Here is a 19,104-nt window from a genome sequence, read left to right on the forward strand (position 1 = left end):
CAGGCCACAATCAACAGCCTGATCAACTATATGCGAAGGAGATGTGTCGCGCTGCCTGAGTCAAATGGTGGTCACACCCGATACCGACTGTTTTTTCTGATCCACGCCCCTACCTTTTTTTAAGGTATGTGACTAACAGATTCACATCTGTATTCCCAGTCATGTGAAATACCTAGATTAGGGCCTAATTCATTTATTTCAATTGAGTGATTTCCTTACATGAACTGTAGCTCAGTAAAATCTTTGAAATTGTTGCATGTTGCATTTATATTTTTGTTCAGTGTAACTTGTCCACTAATGGACTTGCCAACCTCAGCATCCCGGCAAGTGTAATAACCATGACCAGTAAGTTGACAAAACTGACATTGCTTGTTATAACAGGTTATGATGCATATTATTCCATGCATATCTGTGTGAAGTGTAGGTAAATTAGTTTAGTAACAAAAGTTAAGTAGTTCCAGGCATTTAGCTTTTAAACACCGCTTAAACTTTATTGAAAGTCATGTCCATCTGACTCGCACAGTGAACATAATGTTGCAACTCAGAAAATTATCTTAATCATTATTGTACACACAGAGGGATGTTTTGACAAAATGATCAATTGAAAAGTAGAAAGAACAAACAATGATTTGATTTCTGCTTCAAAAAGCAATACTTCTACCCTGTCTCATATGGCTGTGTCTGGACTGTAAATATTTGGTCCCATTTTACGGTTATAGATATTGAATATAAAATAAAGGGATGAAGAGATTGTGTGAGAGTGCATTTTGTCCATGTTTCAGTACAACACATGTTGCAATATAAGATTGAACATTTGTAAAATTGGAGAGAACTAAAGCTAGTGTCTTTGGGAAAGACCTTTTTGGCTAAAAAGTCAAATGTTTGCTAAGGAAAATCATATTTCAACCCACACTAGTACAGTAGGTTAACTTTTATGTTTTGTAATTTTTACCTCAGTAGAAATTAAACAATTGACAAGACCTCTACATTTATTTGTTATTTTGACATCCTGTACAATATATAAAACAAACATAATAATTAATAATATGATTAACAAAATAAATAATGATCGTACTGTACAACACAATATCATTATCATACTTTTTCTCTGTTAAAATGTCTCCATGGTTGATCTCTGTATGTACTAATGTGGTCAGAAAAACTGAACCACTAGAAAAATCAAAGCGGACCACTTCTCGAGCCAATATAATTCCAGTATTATGCAATACAATGACAGCGGGGGCTTGTGTTATTTAGACAGTTTCTATTAACAGCACTGAATAACTTCATACACACATTACTCACACTCAAATGTTGGCTTTTAAACACCATATTTTTACTTCAATAGATGGGATGTGTAATTTACGCAAGTCTTCATTCCCATGTAGGAGTGAACTGGGGTAAATATTCACCTGAATATTCATTTGCCTGAACATTTTACAGTGTTGTAACTGATCAAAGTTCTCTTCTCCAAAAGGCACACAAGAAAATACTCTTCTATCATATTCAAACTTGATCAGTTTCTGTAACAGAGGGATGAGATGGAACATGTTGACACCATAAACCAACACATTCTTTAAGAAAATGTACATATAATTCAACCTTTTTTTAATGAACCTGAAAAATGGCTTGTTTTTCCTCTATACATGACCATTGTTGTCTTTTAAACATTTTAGATTAAAAACACTGTATTATGAAAACTTAAAGATTAGTTTGTTAAAAAGATTTGCCTAAAATACAGAAAGCAGCACTTCAAGTCTAAAGCTCACATACTGTGCAACAATAATCAGCTAGCTAGATCCATGACTTCCACACATGTGATGACACAGATGTTTACAGTTTCCTGTGTAAACAGCAAAAACACAAAGCATGAAAGCATTATATGTATCACACAGGGAATTTCTCACTGAAAGGGGGATACCTAGTCAGTTGTACAACCGAATGCATTTAACTGAAATGTGTCTTCAGCATTTAACTCAACCCCTCTGAATCAGAGGTGCGGGGGGGCTGCCTTAATCCACATCTTCGGGTCCCGGGGAACAGCGGAGAAATATCCTTTTTCCTTTACTATAATATTGTCCACCAGCCGGCTCTTTTGCAATTATTCTGGGGATGAGGTTACCTTTACCATAACAATATTGATGGATGCAAGCAACCTTACAGTAACAGAGAAAGAAGGTCAAGCATGGTTTTGTATTTAAAACAATTATTAGGACAGTAATGTACAGTACCTTGGATAACAGGGGTGCCAAGGAGTAACTTTGGATAACATAAAACTATCGACAAAGATCAATGGGAAAAAGTTGTGATGAACTACTTTCTGGAGAACAATCATGCCATGCTGACTCTGAAAATTAATCAGACAATGAGGAAATCCCTGATTTAGGTAAAAATATGATGACAGTGATGGGGGAAAAAAATGGAGATCAACAGTGTTGTTGTCACGGAAGTTGACCGAGTTTTGAAATCAGTGGAATGCCCGGTGGAAGCAGAGTATTATTGTAAATGCGGTGGGAGTCGAAAAGAGAACACAGAAGGCTGTTGTATAAAACCCCTGTATCTGGATTACATCTTCAAACTAAGGGCAACCATGAAATCCATGACAGTGAGGGAGAAGCGTTCATCCATGTACGGGTAAGAGTCTAGCTACATTTTCAGATATTATACATTTCTAATTTAGTCAGAAAGTCCTTTTCATTTTCATATTTTTGCTCCCAAGTGGCGCAGCGGTCTAAGGCACTGCATCTCAGTGCAAGAGGCGTCACTACAGTCCCTGGTTTGTTTCCAAGCTGTATCACATCCGGCCGTGATTGGGAGTCCCATAAGGTGGCGCACAATTGGCCCAGCATCGTCCAGGTTTGACCGGTGTAAGCATTTATTGTAAATAAGAGTTTGTCCCTAACTGACTTTCCTAGTTAAATAAAGGGGGGGGGGGGGGGAGTCTCAGAAAGACATTTGCATTGCTAGTTATAGTTATTAACTTAGTTGGTTAGCTAAGGGCAACCATGGCATCCATGACAGAGAGGGTGAAGCATTCATTCATGTATATGGGTAAGAGTCTAGCTACATTTTCATATATTTTAAGTTTCTAATTTGGTCAAAAAGTCATTTTCATTGCAAGTTAAAGCATACTGTTAGCTAGCTAGCACATGTTAGCTGGCTGGCTCGCTAGCTAATGTTACGTGTATGAACTGTGTAGTAATTATTAGTATCTCAGAAATCCATTTGCATTGCTACTCAGATAGCTAACATTTAACCTAGTTGATTAGCTTTAGCTACCTGCAGATTCATGCATAGTATGGGATAGGATTATGGATCTAAACAAAAGAATCCACTATGCAAGTAACCATTTAACTGCACCGTACGCATGTTATGTATCCTGTGCATGTGACAAATAAACTTTGATTTTAATTTGATGTAGTGTGTGTTTACCAGAAACGCAACAGCACCTTTTCAACCTCAGGTGGCTGAAGAAATTTGGCTTGGCACCTAAAACCGTCAAACTTTTACAGATGCACAATTGAGAACATCCTGTCGGGCTGTATCGCCGCCTGGTACGGCTACTGCGCCACCCGCAACCACAGGGCTCTCCAGAGGGTGGTGCGCTGCCCAACGCATCAACAGGGGCAAACTACCTGCTCTCCAGGACACCTACAGCACCCGATGTCAAAGGAAGGCCAACAAGATCATCAAGGACAACAACCACCCGAGCCACTGCCTGTTCACCCCGTTATCATCCAGAAGGCGAGGTCAGTACAGGTGCATCCATGCTGGGACCGAGAGACTGAAAAACAGCTTCTAGCTCAAGGCCATCAAACTGTTAAATAGCCATCACTAGCACATGTTTTATTTATTTAACCTTTATTTAACTAGGCAAGTCAGTTAAGAACAAATTCTTATTTACAATGACAGCCTACCCTAGCCAAACCCGGATGACGCTGGGACAATTGTGCGCCACCCTATGGGACTCCCAATCACAGCCAGATGTGATACCGCCTGGAAACGAACCAGGGACTGTAGTGACGCCTCTTGCACTGAGATGCAGTGCCCTAGACTGCTGCGCCACTTGGGAGCTCATTAGAGGCTGCTGCCTATATACATAGACTTGAAATCACTGGCTCCTTTAATAAATGGAACACTAGTAACTTTAATAATGCTTACATATCTTGCATTACCCATCTCATAGGTATATACTGTATTCTATTCTACTGTATCTTAGTCTATGCTGCTCTGACATTGCTAGTCCATATATTTACACTAACGTTCAAAAGTTTGGGGTCACTTAGAAATGTCCTTGTTTTTGAAAGAAAACACATTTTTTGTCCATTAAAATAACATAAAATTGATCAGAAATACAGTGTAGGCATTGTAAATGTTATAAATGACTATTGTAGCTGGAAACTGCAGATTTTTTATGGAATGTCTACAAAGGCGTACAGAGGCCCATTATCAGCAACCATCACTCCTGTGTTCCAATGGCATGTTGTGTTAGCTAATCCAAGTTTATCATTTTTAAAGGCTAATTGATCATTAGAAAACCCTTTTGCAATTTTGTTAGCACAGCTGAAAACTGTTGTGCTTATTAAAGAAGCAATAAAACTGGCCTTCTTAAGACTTGTTGAGTATCTGGATCATCAGCATTTGTGGGTTGGATTACAGGCTCAAAATGGCCAGAAACAACGAACTTTCTTCTGAAACTCGTCAGTCTATTCTTGTTCTGAGAAATTGCCAAGAAACTGAAGATCTCGTACAACGCTGTGTACTACTCCCCTCACAGAACAGCGCAAACTGGCTCTAACCAGAATAGAAAAAGTGGGAGGCCCCGGTGCACAACTGAGCAAGAGGACAAGCCCATTAGCGTGTCTAGTTTGAGAAACAGACGCCTCAGAAGTCCTCAACTGGCAGCTTCATTAAATAGTGCCTGCAAAACACCAGTCTAATGATCAATTAGCCTTTTAAAATTATAAACATGTATTAGCTAACACATCGTGCCATTGGAACACAGGAGTGATGGTTGCTGATAATGGGCCTCTGTATGCCTATGTAGATATCCCATGAAAAAAAAACTCTGCTGTTTCCAACTACAATAGTTATTTACAACATTAACAATGTAATCACTGTATTTCTGATCAATTTGATGTTATTTTAATGGACAAAACAATGTGCTTTTCTTTCAAAAACAAGGACATTTCCAAGTGACCACAAACTTTTGAACGGTTGTGTATATATTCTTAATTCATCATTACTTTACTTAGATTTGTGTGTATTGAGTATATGTTGTGAAATTGTTAGATATTACTGCACTGTCGGAGCTAGAAACACAAGCATTTTGCTACACCCACAATAACATCTGCTAAACACGTGTATGTGACCAATAACATTTTATTTTATTTTATTTGACTACTACTTTCTATACTTTTAGTCTTAATCTTTGGTTGTTTACTTCACAACCTTACTCACTCTGTTTAGCACAGCCTCACACGTGAATCTTTAAAGAGATGGGTGGGGCTAAGGCTTAAGAGTGTGTGAACGATGCTGAATAGGTGTAGACATAGAAGAGCTCTCCAGTAGGTGTACCAAAACATTCAATGGCTATTTTCTCAAAAGTGGGGTTACAAGTTCATCAACTTTCAAAGCAAGATTACTTTCCCATTGTTCCTCAACTGCAGTGTATGATATAAAACCTTTTTAGCTCTGAGTCTCTACCAATGTAAAAAACACAATTAAAAATGTTGCTAGATAGGACCAAATCAAGGTGGTGGGTCACAGTTTTGTGTTCATGAATTTTTACAATATAGCCCATTTTGACTTTGGAGTTTACCCATCTAGTGGAAATCGCTCAGTTCTGCCTGAAGGTCAAGACTCATCCCAATAAACTTCAACCTGCGATTACTTCCAATACACCCAGGAAATGGCACAATAATTAACCAGAGATAGTTAGAAGAGAGTCAGGAAGATGGCTGTATACAATAGAGTCGGCATTTTACGACCCTTCAGACAGTTAGAGCTTTGATATACATGTTGCGTCTTTGCTAAGGGTTTCTGTGCACTGAACATTGTGCAGACACATACACAGGACCAAAGTGCCCCTACACTGTGTAACGAAGTCTATGGTCACGTCTCCCCTCACTATACACAGAACATCCTCTATCCCAGGGATGTCAAACATACAGCCCATGGGGGATCCAATCCAGCCCGCGGGTGGTTTGAGTAACAAAACATTTTGGGGGAGGGGGGGGACAGACGGACAGGACAAACAGGACAAACAGGACAAACAATGAATCTACATTCATACATTTTTTTGTAGTTTTTTTTTTTTTACTGTGTCCAGTTCGCTAATAATCATCTAAATGAAAGCTAGACAGTCAAGGAGCATTGAAAATTCCAAAAGACAATTTGTCAATTTTGATGGTAAGGAAATAACACATTTTCAGTGGAGCTATCCGTACCTTGTTGAAAACCGAATGCGGCCCCGGGGCAAAATGAGTTTGACACCCCTGCTCTAGCCACACAGATTTACATCCACCTTGAATCTATAACATTCTATGGTGACCAGCTGACTGTATTCTCACATTTTTGCCTGCATGTGATCTTCCCTAGAGTGTCGTTGAGACTGGGTAGAGAATGCATGTAAGGGATTATTCATGCAACATAGGCACATAGCTAATTACTATATTCCTTACTTTTCACAGGTACAATACTTCCGCTGATTACACCATCCCTTTTACATGGCGATATCTTTCACTTTCTTCTCCAACCAAACAAACTAAAAACTGCATGTCCTCTTCATTCATGAGTCACTTGTCCAAAGGGTAACGTTATTATTCAACCAGGTGGAACATTCAGAGCGTCACAGATGGAAATGAATTGCACAGACACTAGGGCTGCCACAATTACTGTATAACTGACAGTTATGTATGAAGACCGTCATGAAAATAAAATAACTGTCATAACGAACTGCTGACTGAAAATGAGACGGCAGGGCATTCATGCGGTTGAGTCCGTTTTGGATGTAACGTGGACTATTAACAACTTGCTAAAACAAGCGAATTAGTCTTTGGTTGCCTAGGCAACGCCCCCCACAATGCAGCAGCAGTACACATAGAATGAATATAATGGGCTTGGAACCTTAAACCCTTGCAATTTGACTGGTAAACTCATGGGTACACTACTCGCAATGACTGCCTGGTATTGGGATGCAATAATTTTCATGGTAATGCAGAATGTTCATTTAAATTATGTTAACTGATGTGGCTCATGCAATGGAATGTATTTTTTGTAATGTCAGTTCAGTTGAATCAACAAATCACAGCACATATTTTACTTCCTGCTTTGCTCCTATTGGTACACTCACAATGGCCGCCAGTCCACCTATTATGTCATCACTGACTTGAGTGGCGAAGCCCGTTCAATTCATTAAATTATGTGGCAGCACATGCAATCATGGGCGGTGGATAAAATGTCAGTCTAAAATCATTATTTTTTTTCTTCTATTCGAACGGTCATTATGGTGACCGCGGTCATTTGGCTGGCCAAATACCGTTATCCAAAATTCAATGACCATCACAGTCCTAACAGACACAATTCTCCATCTTTCATGATATTGAATGTCTGTGCTGTACAATACATTTATAACTGCAACATTCTGAATGATAGGTCCAGGGTGCTGATAAAACCATAGATAGATAATTCCCCTTGCTGCCTTCAAGGCTCTGGAGAGATTCATGTCTCTGAAACATCCTAGCAGCAATGATATCATCAGTGGGATGAATGATGATTGTTCTGCAGAGAGTGAGCCAGATCCCTCCTGGTTAAGTCCAGCTCCATGGTGGCTGAACCCAATCCAGTATCTGGGCCACAGTGACACACTGGAGGCCAGTATTACCTCTTCCTGTTAATCTTTACAATGTATTCATATCCCAACATGTTTTTCTGATATCTTTGATGGTCCAACTGCATGATGCTGAATCTCATAATGTTACTGAGCAATATTGAGACAGTCAGGCCAAACGTTCATGCTCCAATAGATCTCAATGGTTTCTTTGATGAATGAGCCTTGATATTACACAGCCAGGCAGATCCTACGTGCTCCGGTAGGTCTTTATAATGTCTTTGATTGTCCTCCTGCAGATCGGGCAGCTGGCATTGGCCATCTTCTTCAGTTTGAGGCCACAGGCGTAGCAGAGACACATGTGACCACAGGCGTACAGCACCGTGTCCACCACGTTCTCATAGCAGATGGTGCACTCGTCACTCCACGAGCCAGAGCATGATGGGAAGGTGGGGGATTCCGAGTGGCTGGAGAATGGCGAGCTGGGGCTCGTACCTGGGAGATAATGGAATAGGTTTTAGAGTTAGGTGGATCATTTGCATACAGTATAACTTGGAAACTGTACTTAATAGTTTTTCAATTTCTGACTATCTATACTGTATCTGCTCTGGAATGCTCTCTTCTTTGTTTACATATTACAGGATATTGCATCAAATAACTTGTGCTCATCCTGTTGAGAGGGGCTTAACCATCATAACAGGTGTGATATTGTGCAATATAAACATCACATTTCCAGCCTATTAAAGTCAAAAGAAACTCTCAACAAATGCTGGTTACGTTTACTGCAACTGACGTTGCCTTTCTTGGTCATGGTATGTTGACTGTTCTGTCACATTCCTTGATCAAATTAAGATCCTACATCCTACAGAGAGAAGAGAGAAAAGAGAGAGAAAAGAGAGTGAAAGACAACACAGGGATAACCTGGTGAGTGAGACACAAGGTACTAATGGAAAGAAGGTTTACCTGTGGAGCTGCTGAAGGCTGGTGGGTTGCTGGCGTTGAGACTGGTGTTGAGGTTGATGTTCAGGTTGGAGTTGAAGTTGGGCTCGGAGCTGATGCTGCAACGCAGAGTGGGGGTGTTGGGGGAGCTGGGAATTGACAGTCCCCGAGGGTCTGCATTCAGAGACGAGCCTGAGGGCACAGAGAAGCACTGTGTCACATGCAAACTACTCTGAACGCATGTACGTACAAATACCTCAGAAAGGAAAACGCTGGGTCTAGTTATTTGCGGATCTCCATAGATATGGTGTAATAACACTATGTCAGAATATGACGAAGTTCAACTTTGAGAGTCTGGCTAAAGCTGACTAAAGCACACACATTTTTGTGTGTCTATGAGTGAGTCAGGAGCCCTTGAGGTATTGTAGTCTCGCCCCCCTCACCATCCCCCCACATATACAATCCCTCTGGCCATGGAAGAGAGAGTCTACTGTGTCTGTCCTGTGCCATCTCCATCTATTCTGAACAGCAGCACCGGCAGCCCTATTTGACATCAGCCCTCACATTGACATCTCTCTCCGCAGAGGAGAAAAGCTCTGACAGTTCCAAATCCACAGACCTAGTAGGCTATGTCTGAATGGCATAAAACCATTTATGTTTACACAACTTGATGTCTGCCATAAAACTCCTCTTGCACTGGTATAGGCATGGCATAACGCATCTCTTATGTGCCAAATGAAACAACACTGTCAGTTTGCAAGCAACAGCAAGCATACGCAACTAACCTACACATTACCCAGTTTTTTCCGGATCCCGTACCCCAAGTCTCCCTGAAATGGCAGAGATCTGTGACTTCACTCCCTAAGATTAAAAACAACTGCAAACAGCTGTGCTTTAGTCGATGAGACCTGAAAAAAACTGAGCGGGGTCTAATGCTATAGAGCCTTGACAATGGGGTGCCCCTATTCTTTCCCCTATCCGTTCCCCTGAGTTCCCATCTCTCTTGGACCACCCTTACTGCTGTGGTTTCAGTTTCAATCTAAATAAACAAGCCTTGTTAGCTTCTGCAAACAGTGGTTCATATGGTGGCCAGGTTGCTGTTCAAAATGTTCAAACATTAACAGACACACTGTACTGTGGGCTGAGGGAAATGGCAAAGGAGAAGAGAGAGTAAATTCACAGGCTTGGAGCCTTTAAAAGCTATCCTAGCCCTAGTCTTACTAGTGTTTATTGTTGTATTGAACAAGGTTACACTCAACCATGTTTGGTTTCTTGCATGGTTATTACCAGGGGCGCAACATTCACTGGGGACATGTCCCCCCCCCCCCCCCCCCCCCCCCACATTCTGAAATCGCATTTTTGTCCCGCCCAGTTTTATCATTGGAATGTGATACAAAACAAGGCAACAGTGTGCTTTAGGACCATGCAGGCGCCTCCGAGCCGTAGGGAAACTGTTTGGAGTGTAAAGAAGTAACTTGTAAAACCAAAGTTGGTTATTACACTAGTGACAAATGGATCAATGTACCACTTGCAGATACACAGTATCATCTTTAAAACGTGTCAACCAAATACATCCCCAGCATTACTAGCAACAAGGACAGGGACATTGTGGTAGACTACTATAGTTACATAGGTTTGCTTGCAAACTTTCTCATGATCGTTAACCTGACCTGTGTGACTGACCGGCTGCACAGCTGTCTGGTAACATCCTGGTCGCATCTAATAGGAGACCAGACAGAAAGACAGACAGACAGACAGATACCCTTCATGTCTATTCATAAACCCTTTCATCCAGGATTAGGTTCAGATCCTGCCATCATATGAATGCACTCCTGGCCCTTCTATCTGGAATGGACAACATCTGAGGGCATTTGAGTATGTAGGGAAGCCTGGGAGGTCTGCATGGTGCCCCAGATAAATCCACTGTGGTTATTTAGTGCATTATATCACCTTCTTATCGTTGGCAGTGATCTTTGCCACACCGCCATGGTTGTTTTTTTTTTTTATGTGACAGATTTACTGCATCAAACCACATAAACATACTCATTAAGACAGACTTTTCAATGCCTGACCTTACAATAAATACTAGGATTATATTTGAGGTCTCATTTGTTGTCCTCTATAGCTCAGTTGGAAGAGCATGGGTCTTGCAACACCAGGCGAGTGGGTAAGATTCCCGGGACCACCCATACAGTGAATATAAAATGTATAAACTCATGGCTAAGTCATTTTGGATAATAGCGTGTACTAAATGGCATATATTATCATATACGGCCTCGTTCAGTTTGCTACTCCATTGGTGCTGTAGGGACATCAGCCACTGTACTTACATAATATTAACATATGTTTCAAACCATGTTTATATTATCACGCTTAAGCCCCATCTAGAATGTATGTGTGGAGTTGCAATGGGAATTCAGACATAAACAAGTACGTTTATGAAGCTTATACAAGCAAACTCAGATATTCACACAGACTCCATGACCATGTAATAGTGATGAACTCCCATCTGCTTCATTTCACAGCTCTAACGACACCCGACCACGGACAAGTGCCACTTTCAAAAGGTGGCGGTACGTTTCCATGGCAACGTGTGGCATGTGGCGCCAGTGTGTGGGCGGAGAGAAACGTCAGAGCTGCCCTCCCCACAGCTGGAGGGGGTAATGAGACGCGCTGTCAGAGTCATAAGAGGGGAGAGAGAAAGAGAGGGGGGGGTGGAGGTAGAGTGAGAGAGAGAGGAGGTAGAGAACGAGAGAGAGAGAGGAGGCCACTGCTAGGATAGTAAGGTATGGGGGAAAACGCTGGCTCCTGAATGTGAGACGCAATTACATTTTAATAATGCATATGGAAGGCATCATAAACAGTTAGTACAGCAGCTAGCAGAGCCCCCCTAATGGACAGGGGGCTCTGCTAGCTGTCTGATGCTGCTGCTGGGCCCACGTAGGACAGAAATAACCTCCTCAACCCAGGAGAGGAGAAGAGGAGAGGGGGTATGACAGTGGAACAGATAGGACACACAAACTACCTTGTAATATCAAAGCAGCTCATGATCAGTTCCATCACATTTTTTTTTTTAAAGTCGTCTTTAAAGACATTGCAATATTCCTCTCAAACACTCTATTCTAGCATTCAGTTTGGAGAATAATCAAACGAATTGAGACACGATCATTCTTATTAACAAGTTGGCCAGAAAACAAAGCCAAGCAGGGGGAACAGGGTGTTCAGGGCGTGATGACAAATATCCTTGGCCTCAGCGGAGCTTGTTAACAACCTAGAGAGCACACACATCTGTGCTTAAACTGCATTCTGCCTCACAGCCAGTATCAAAGTCATGAACATCTAGTAATGAACTTGCTTGCAAACCAGAAAAATACATGATCCTGCATTATTATAATGTATGCTTACATCTTCAGTGAGTTATGATTTGTTTCAACCTGTAAACACAGCTTAACAAATACTCTTTCTTCAAATCTGTATTTCCTCATTTCTCTGTGTACCACATTGTAGGTCTGCTAAAGGGACACTGCAAGATTTTGTCAATTCAGTTTTTCTACTTACCCAGAGTCAAATTAACTTGTGGATACATTTTTTATGTCTCTGCGTACAGTATGAAGGAAGTTAGAGATAGTTTCCCGAGCCAATGCTGGCTAGCGTTAGTGCAATGACTGGAAGTCTAAAGGTTAATTGCCAAAATCTTGCAGGATCCCTTTAAATTCCAGCCCTAGAATCCACTTACAAACAGGAGAATCACTGCAAAGCCAAGTGAAATTAAATACGACCACAAACCTCCACATGCAGTTCGCCATTAATTCCCCATTTCCAACAGCACCCTTCCCTGTCAGCCATTATTTATAACATGTTATTCTACTGTTCATTTATCATGGGCTGGTCCTAAAACCAACATTTTGCTGGATTCAATCAAGACAGGGTTTTCCCCCTTAGGCCTCCTCACCGGACAAGCTTGTCATGGTATGTACAGATTGGGCATGATGTGTTAGTCTGCACCTGAGATGACTTACAGTTAGGGAATTAGAGTGTTCTTATGGTCATACAGTAAGTGTGTGTGTGTCTGTGTGCATGTGGAGAGAAACAGCTTTTTAATGTGCTCAACTACTATGCAAATACGTTATTGCACCATGTTCTAATTGGCCTTTACAGTTGCCTAGAGTCATAACTGAATGGATTCAGTCAACTAGGCTAGGCTAGGATTCATTTCCCAATCAGCAAGTGAGCTGTGGTAAACTTCCATCTGTTGGAGCCACTTCCGATAACAAGTGAGTTCATAGAAAAGGAGTAGAACTGAAGATGGAATGCTCGCCTTAATTTACAAACTCTGGGAGGAGAAGCTACAGTGAAGGAAAAAAGTATTTGATCCCCTGCTGATTTTGTACGTTTGCCCACTGACAAAGAAATGATCAGTCTATAATTTTAATGGTAGGTTTATTTGAACAATGAGAGACAGAATAACAACGAAAAACGCATGTCAAAAATGTTATAAATTGATTTGCATTTTAATGAGGGAAATAAGTATTTGACCCCCTCGCAATCAGAAAGATTTCTGGCTTCCAGGTGTCTTTTATACAGGTAACGAGCTGAGATTAGGAGCACACTCTTAAAGGGAGTGCTCCTAATCTCAGCTTGTTACCTGTATAAAAAGACACCTGTCCACAGAAGCAATCAATCAATCAGATTCCAAACTCTCCACCATGGCCAAGACCAAAGAGCTCTCCAAGGATTTCAGGGACAAGATTGTAGACCTACACAAGGCTGGAATGGGCTACAAGACCATCGCCAAGCAGCTTGGTGAGAAGGTGACAACAGTTGGTGCAATTATTTGCAAATGGAAGAAACACAAAATAACTGTCCATCTCCCTTGGCCTGGGGCTCCATGCAAGATCTCACCTCGTGGAGTTGCAATGATCATGAGAACGGTGAGGAATCAGCCCAGAACTACACGGGAGGATCTTGTCAATGATCTCAAGGCAGCTGGGACCATAGTCACCAAGAAAACAATTGGTAACACACTACGCCGTGAAGGACTGAAATCCTGCAGCGCCCGCAAGGTCCCCCTGCTCAAGAAAGCACATATACATGCACATCTGAAGTTTGCCAATGAACATCTGAATGATTCAGAGGACAACTGGGTGAAAGTGTTGTGGTCAGATGAGACCAAAATGAACTCAACTCGCCGTGTTTGGAGGAGGAGGAATGCTGCCTATGACCCCAAGAACACCATCCCCCACCGTCAAACATGGAGGTGGAAACATTATGCTAAGGGGCTATTTTTCTGCTAAGGGGACAGGACAACTTCACCGCATCAAAGGGTCGATGGACGGGGCCATGTACCGTCAAATCTTGGGTGAGAACCTCCTTCCCTCAGCCAGGGCATTGAAAATGGGTCATGGATGGGTATTCCAGCATGACAATGACCCAAAACACACGGCCAAGGCAACAAAGGAGTGGCTCAAGAAGAAGCACATTAAGGTCCTGGAGTGGCCTAGCCAGTCTCCAGACCTTAATCCCATAGAAAATCTGTGGAGGGAGCTGAAGGTTCGAGTTGCCAAACGTCAGCCTCGAAACCTTAATGACTTGGAGAAGATCTGCAAAGAGGAGTGGGACAAAATCCCTCCTGAGATGTGTGCAAACCTGGTGGCCAACTACAAGAAACGTCTGACCTCTGATTGCCAACAAGGGTTTTGCCACCAAGTACTAAGTCATGTTTTGCAGATGGGTCAAATACTTATTTTCCTCATTAAAATGCAATTCAGTTTATAACATTTTTGACATGCGTTTTTCTGGATTTTTTTGTTGTTATTCTGTCTCTCACTGTTCAAATAAACCTACCATAAAAATTATAGACTGATCATTTCTTTGTCAGTGGGCAAACACAAAATCAGCAGGGGATCAAATACTTTTTCCCTCACTGTAAATGCCAAGTGAGATATACGAGTTGATAAAAAGTCAGAGTGCAACAAGGAACGGAGGAAAAGGAAAACTAGTTCATGACTTGCCAATGTAAGAATCCATCCTCCACAGGTCATTCAAGGATCAGACACTGAAATTGTTTCTTAATGGGAAAAAAGACTGAAAAGTCTCACGATTTTCAGATAAACTTGAACAAAGATTAATATGATGTCTTTGAGTCAATGAGAATGACTATATAGCAACAGATTAGCATGTATTAACCCAGTTTATACTGTAATCTCACTTTAAGCACTTAATAACAATGACATGAATGTCAAACAGAATTATATATTGTATTATTATATTATAACTGTTTTACAAAACTGTTCAGTGAACTCACCTAGAATCTTGAGTTGTGTGATGGCTCCATGCAGACCGAAGAACATCCACAGAGGTCTGGAGTTGTCCACACACACCTGTATCCCTGCATTGATTCCATTGTGGCTCAGAAACACCTCCCCCTCCACGTTCACCACGAAACCCAGGATGTCACCACTCTGCAGGGGCGCCCCCACCCGACACACCGCCCAGAATTCCTTGCGGTCGACCAGGGACTCCGGGCTGTATGGTAGGTCGCTCGGACGAAGCCAAGCCGGGTCGCACGACGTCACGCCATAGGAGAGTGAACCGAGACGTGTGGCACCTGTCTTAGTCACTTTCACGAACACACTCTCTCCGCAACGCAGGGGCCGGCTGGTGAACACCAGGGTCCTCTCATCACCGCTGCGATGCTCCACGCCCCGGGACACTGTGTGCTCATCAAGGGCCTTGATGTGGGCGCCTCGGAGCTGGTGGAAGTGGAGGTCGCTGTCGAGGAGCGAGGGGAGCAGGGAGCACTGCTGGGAGTTGAGGGAGTTCTGGGGGATGGAACAAGAGGTGGGGCTGAGGGGGTGCAGGCGCTCCTCTTCCTCCTGCTCCTGGAGGCTGAGGTCACACAGGCTAATAGAAAGGTCGTCTGGGTCCCGCCGTAGCGATGCTCGGTGGGCGGTGGTGAAGGAGCGAGGACGCAGGCATTCTAGAGGCACCATCTCACTGTCTGTAGGGACAGAGAGAGAGACACAAACACAGAGTGATCAATCATCTGATTAACACTTGTCTTATAATATGCAGCAAATGGTCAAAGCTTTGTAAAGAACTTGCTATATTACTACAATCCTCAAATTTGTACACTGAAGTGGAGTTTTTTGGAATACTGGTATTATGAGCTGTTTACTAAAAGCTTTTCGGTTTTCTTTCTTTCACATTCAAGATCCACTTAACTCAATGTTATGAAACATACTATCACATAAATGCACAAATAAAACAATTGAATATTTTTGTTATTTTCACACACACCGGATAGGTGCAGTGAAAAGTGTTGTTTTACAAGGTCAGACATAGTAATACGTCACCCCTGGAGCAAATCAGGGTTAAGTGCCTTGCTCAAGGGCAGACAAATTTTTCACCTTGTCGGCTCGGGGATTTGAACCAGCTACCTTTTAGTTACTGGCCCAACGCTCTAACCGCTAGGCTACTTGCCTCTTGCAAATACCTAAATGTGCATTTTTCTGTGTTTAGAAATAAAAGTGTTAAAGTATATATCCTTATTCATCAGCCTCAAACAATCCTCATGGAATGTGAGTGTACACACAATGTACTGGAACTTAATGCTTTAATGTGAAAGTATTTGGGTTGGTACAGTATCTTCTCATGCCACTACAAGTAAAGCACATGTAGGCATAAATACGTTTCAAAAAGCTATATGACAACTTTACATAACACACAATCATAGTGACTTTATGTACAGTATGTCCACTGTAGCCAGTGAACTATGTGTTTGGGTGTTAAAGAGATAACCAATACTGCAACTGAGAGGGACAGACATTCTGAAGAGCCAACAGTATCACCTTTCCTTTGGCTGTGCTCAACACTAATAAATAGCCTCCCTTGAACTAAATTGGCAAACCGTTGAGTGAGAGTCACATGGCCGTTCATAGACCGCCTTAGCAGAGAAAACAAACCTCTGGTTGGTACAAACGGATCTGCATCATAGCATGCTAAGGGACAGGGGACAGGCAGCAGCCAAAATTAACCTGCCCCTCTAAACCTGGGCTAAAATTAGCCAGATTGGACATGTGAGAAGAGTGGAAAGGAGTTGACTGACATAAGAGGCAGGGTCCATTCACTGTACAAAAGAGAGAGCGCAAAGGATAGCGTGCGAAGGGAAGTGTGAGAGACAGTGGGAGGGTGTGTGTGACGGAGAGAATTAGAGAAAGGAAGAGAGGAAGTAAAAAAAAAAAAGAGGGATAAATAGAGAAGGAGAGCCAGAGGAGACTTGCCACCTCACACTCCCTCTTTATCACACGGAGGCAGCAAATCTCCGGTAGGTTGGACCTAGATGATAAACTCCTTTGTCGTAATTACTTCCTGTGTGAACGGTGTCCACTAACAACAGCCACAGTCTTATACTTAGCACCACTATTTCTGTCCATGTCGTGATGGGGCCCCAAAATAATTGTGCCACTGTACTACAGTTCACATACACATTCAGTCTCCCCAACAGTGACTACGGTTAAAATACACTACATATTAGTATCATTTACACCTATAAATCCTCTGAATCCTCTCAATTTAGATTACAAAGGAGATTGGGCTAGAATGACATGAGTAGGGGTGCAAAATTCCGGTAACTCTCAAAATTCCCAGGTTTTCCAGAAATCCTGGTTGGAACATTCCTAGAATATGGCAAAAATAAGCAGGAAATCCAGGAATTTCTGGAAAACCTGGGGATTTTGTGAAAGTTACCAGATTTTTGGAACTACAGACATGAGACACGAGGGGAAGACCAAGGCCTGAAGTCACACAATGAGATCTTCACCAAACTAATATAATGGTCAATTTGGGCTCACACCAGGTATAGGACATGATTGTATGCAAGAGAGCAACATATACAGTATTTTTCACAACAAACAAAGCTCCCTAGCAACAGCACCCAGACCCAGGGTACAGCCTCTCTCAACTCCCTCTTCGATTTTGCAACTCTTCACGAAAACCATTCATACTATTTGATGTATGACTTTACATTATTTCCATGGCACACAGACCATAGCACTGGCCAATGTTTTTTTTATTAGAGCTGATCCTAAGCCAAGTGTGATTACCCTCGTAGTTGGGGGTTTAGAGCTTGGTTCCTCTCAGACTGAGTGCCTTGGTGTTTCACAAGCTCACTCATTAAAACATCAATCACACACAGACAGGTGCAGGCTTGCATCTTTTGTCCTCTGGAACCCGTTTGAAGCCATTGTGCCAGAAAATTAGGCAAAGGCATTCAGACATTCACTGTCGCCTAACGAGTGCCACTTTGGCGTTCCCATTTTTTACTGGTTCATTTGGATACGCTCCAATGGTTTTATAATAGGGCATATGAGAACTAATGGTGATTATCCACTATTTAAAAACGTTTCACAAAAAACAGCAAAGTTCAAGTCTTTGAAGTTTCTGAATAGCAAAAGAAAATTGTGATCACATTTTGAGTAAATTAGAAAATAGACGTGATTAAGTGTCTACAATTGCTTTTGTAACGCGAGGGATCCTTATACCTTTACTCCAGTTAAACGGAACTCCACTCAAATCAGGTGAACAACACATTATACACTAATGTTATTAACAGTGGTTGGTGCAGTGGTTGACCTCATGAATGTGGCCATTTAAAACCATAGATTTTAATCCTTGGGGCAAACTTCAAAACTCCAAAAAGTAAATGTTTGTAGTTCTCAAATTTGTGGCCATTTAAAACCACAGCCTGTCAATCATCGAACTGCAAACATGAAACAAAAAGGTAAAGGAGGCATTTCTTGTTTTATTGTTTACCTTTTTTATTTTTTATTTTAGTTTATTTAGTAAATATTTTCTTAACTCTATGTTCTTAAAACTGCATTGTTGGTTAAGGGCTTGTAAGAAAGCATTTCTGTTGTATTTGGCGCATGTAACAAATACAATTTGATTTGAGATGTCACTTTGGAAAGCTGCTTAGTTCTAATCCACGTAAGACCCTTCCCAAAACTCCAAATATAAAAAGAGGAACAAACAGAAACTGAGGGACTAACTGACTGAGCACACCCTAGTAAAACCAGTTTCGAAGGATTAGAATGTGACATTTTGGGAGGTAGAAACTCCAGGATACGGCAGGAAAAAAAAAAATAAATCAGCCAATAAACACATTACCGTTATATTGTACCTATAAGGGTTATTTAACCTCATGGAGGAAGATGCATAAAACGCCCATCAAGCATTGGTCTCTGGTGCTGTTAGTCCACTCTGGTCTGGGCTGTGTGCTGGGCTCGAGGGTGAAAGGGAGGAGGATGATAGTTTAGCCTATACTAATGCAGGAA

General features: G+C 41.8%; 1 protein-coding gene across 1 annotated transcript in view; it reads right to left on the reverse strand.

Moving 5' to 3' along the window:
- Nucleotides 1–464: 464 nt before the first annotated feature.
- Nucleotides 465–19,104, reverse strand: part of LOC106577019 (E3 ubiquitin-protein ligase NEURL1) — a 61,031-nt gene continuing 42,391 nt past the window's right edge. The window contains exons 4-6 of the mRNA XM_014154663.3: nt 15,075–15,770; nt 8,795–8,962; nt 465–8,326 (exon numbers count right to left, since the gene is read on the reverse strand). Coding sequence (XP_014010138.2) covers nt 8,082–8,326; nt 8,795–8,962; nt 15,075–15,770 — 1,109 coding nt within the window. The 3' untranslated portion in view covers nt 465–8,081. The remainder of the gene's footprint in view (nt 8,327–8,794; nt 8,963–15,074; nt 15,771–19,104) is intronic.

This window comes from Salmo salar, chromosome 18 (genome assembly GCF_965601325.2).
Source record: "Salmo salar chromosome 18, fSalSal1, whole genome shotgun sequence".
Lineage (NCBI taxonomy): Eukaryota > Metazoa > Chordata > Actinopteri > Salmoniformes > Salmonidae > Salmo > Salmo salar.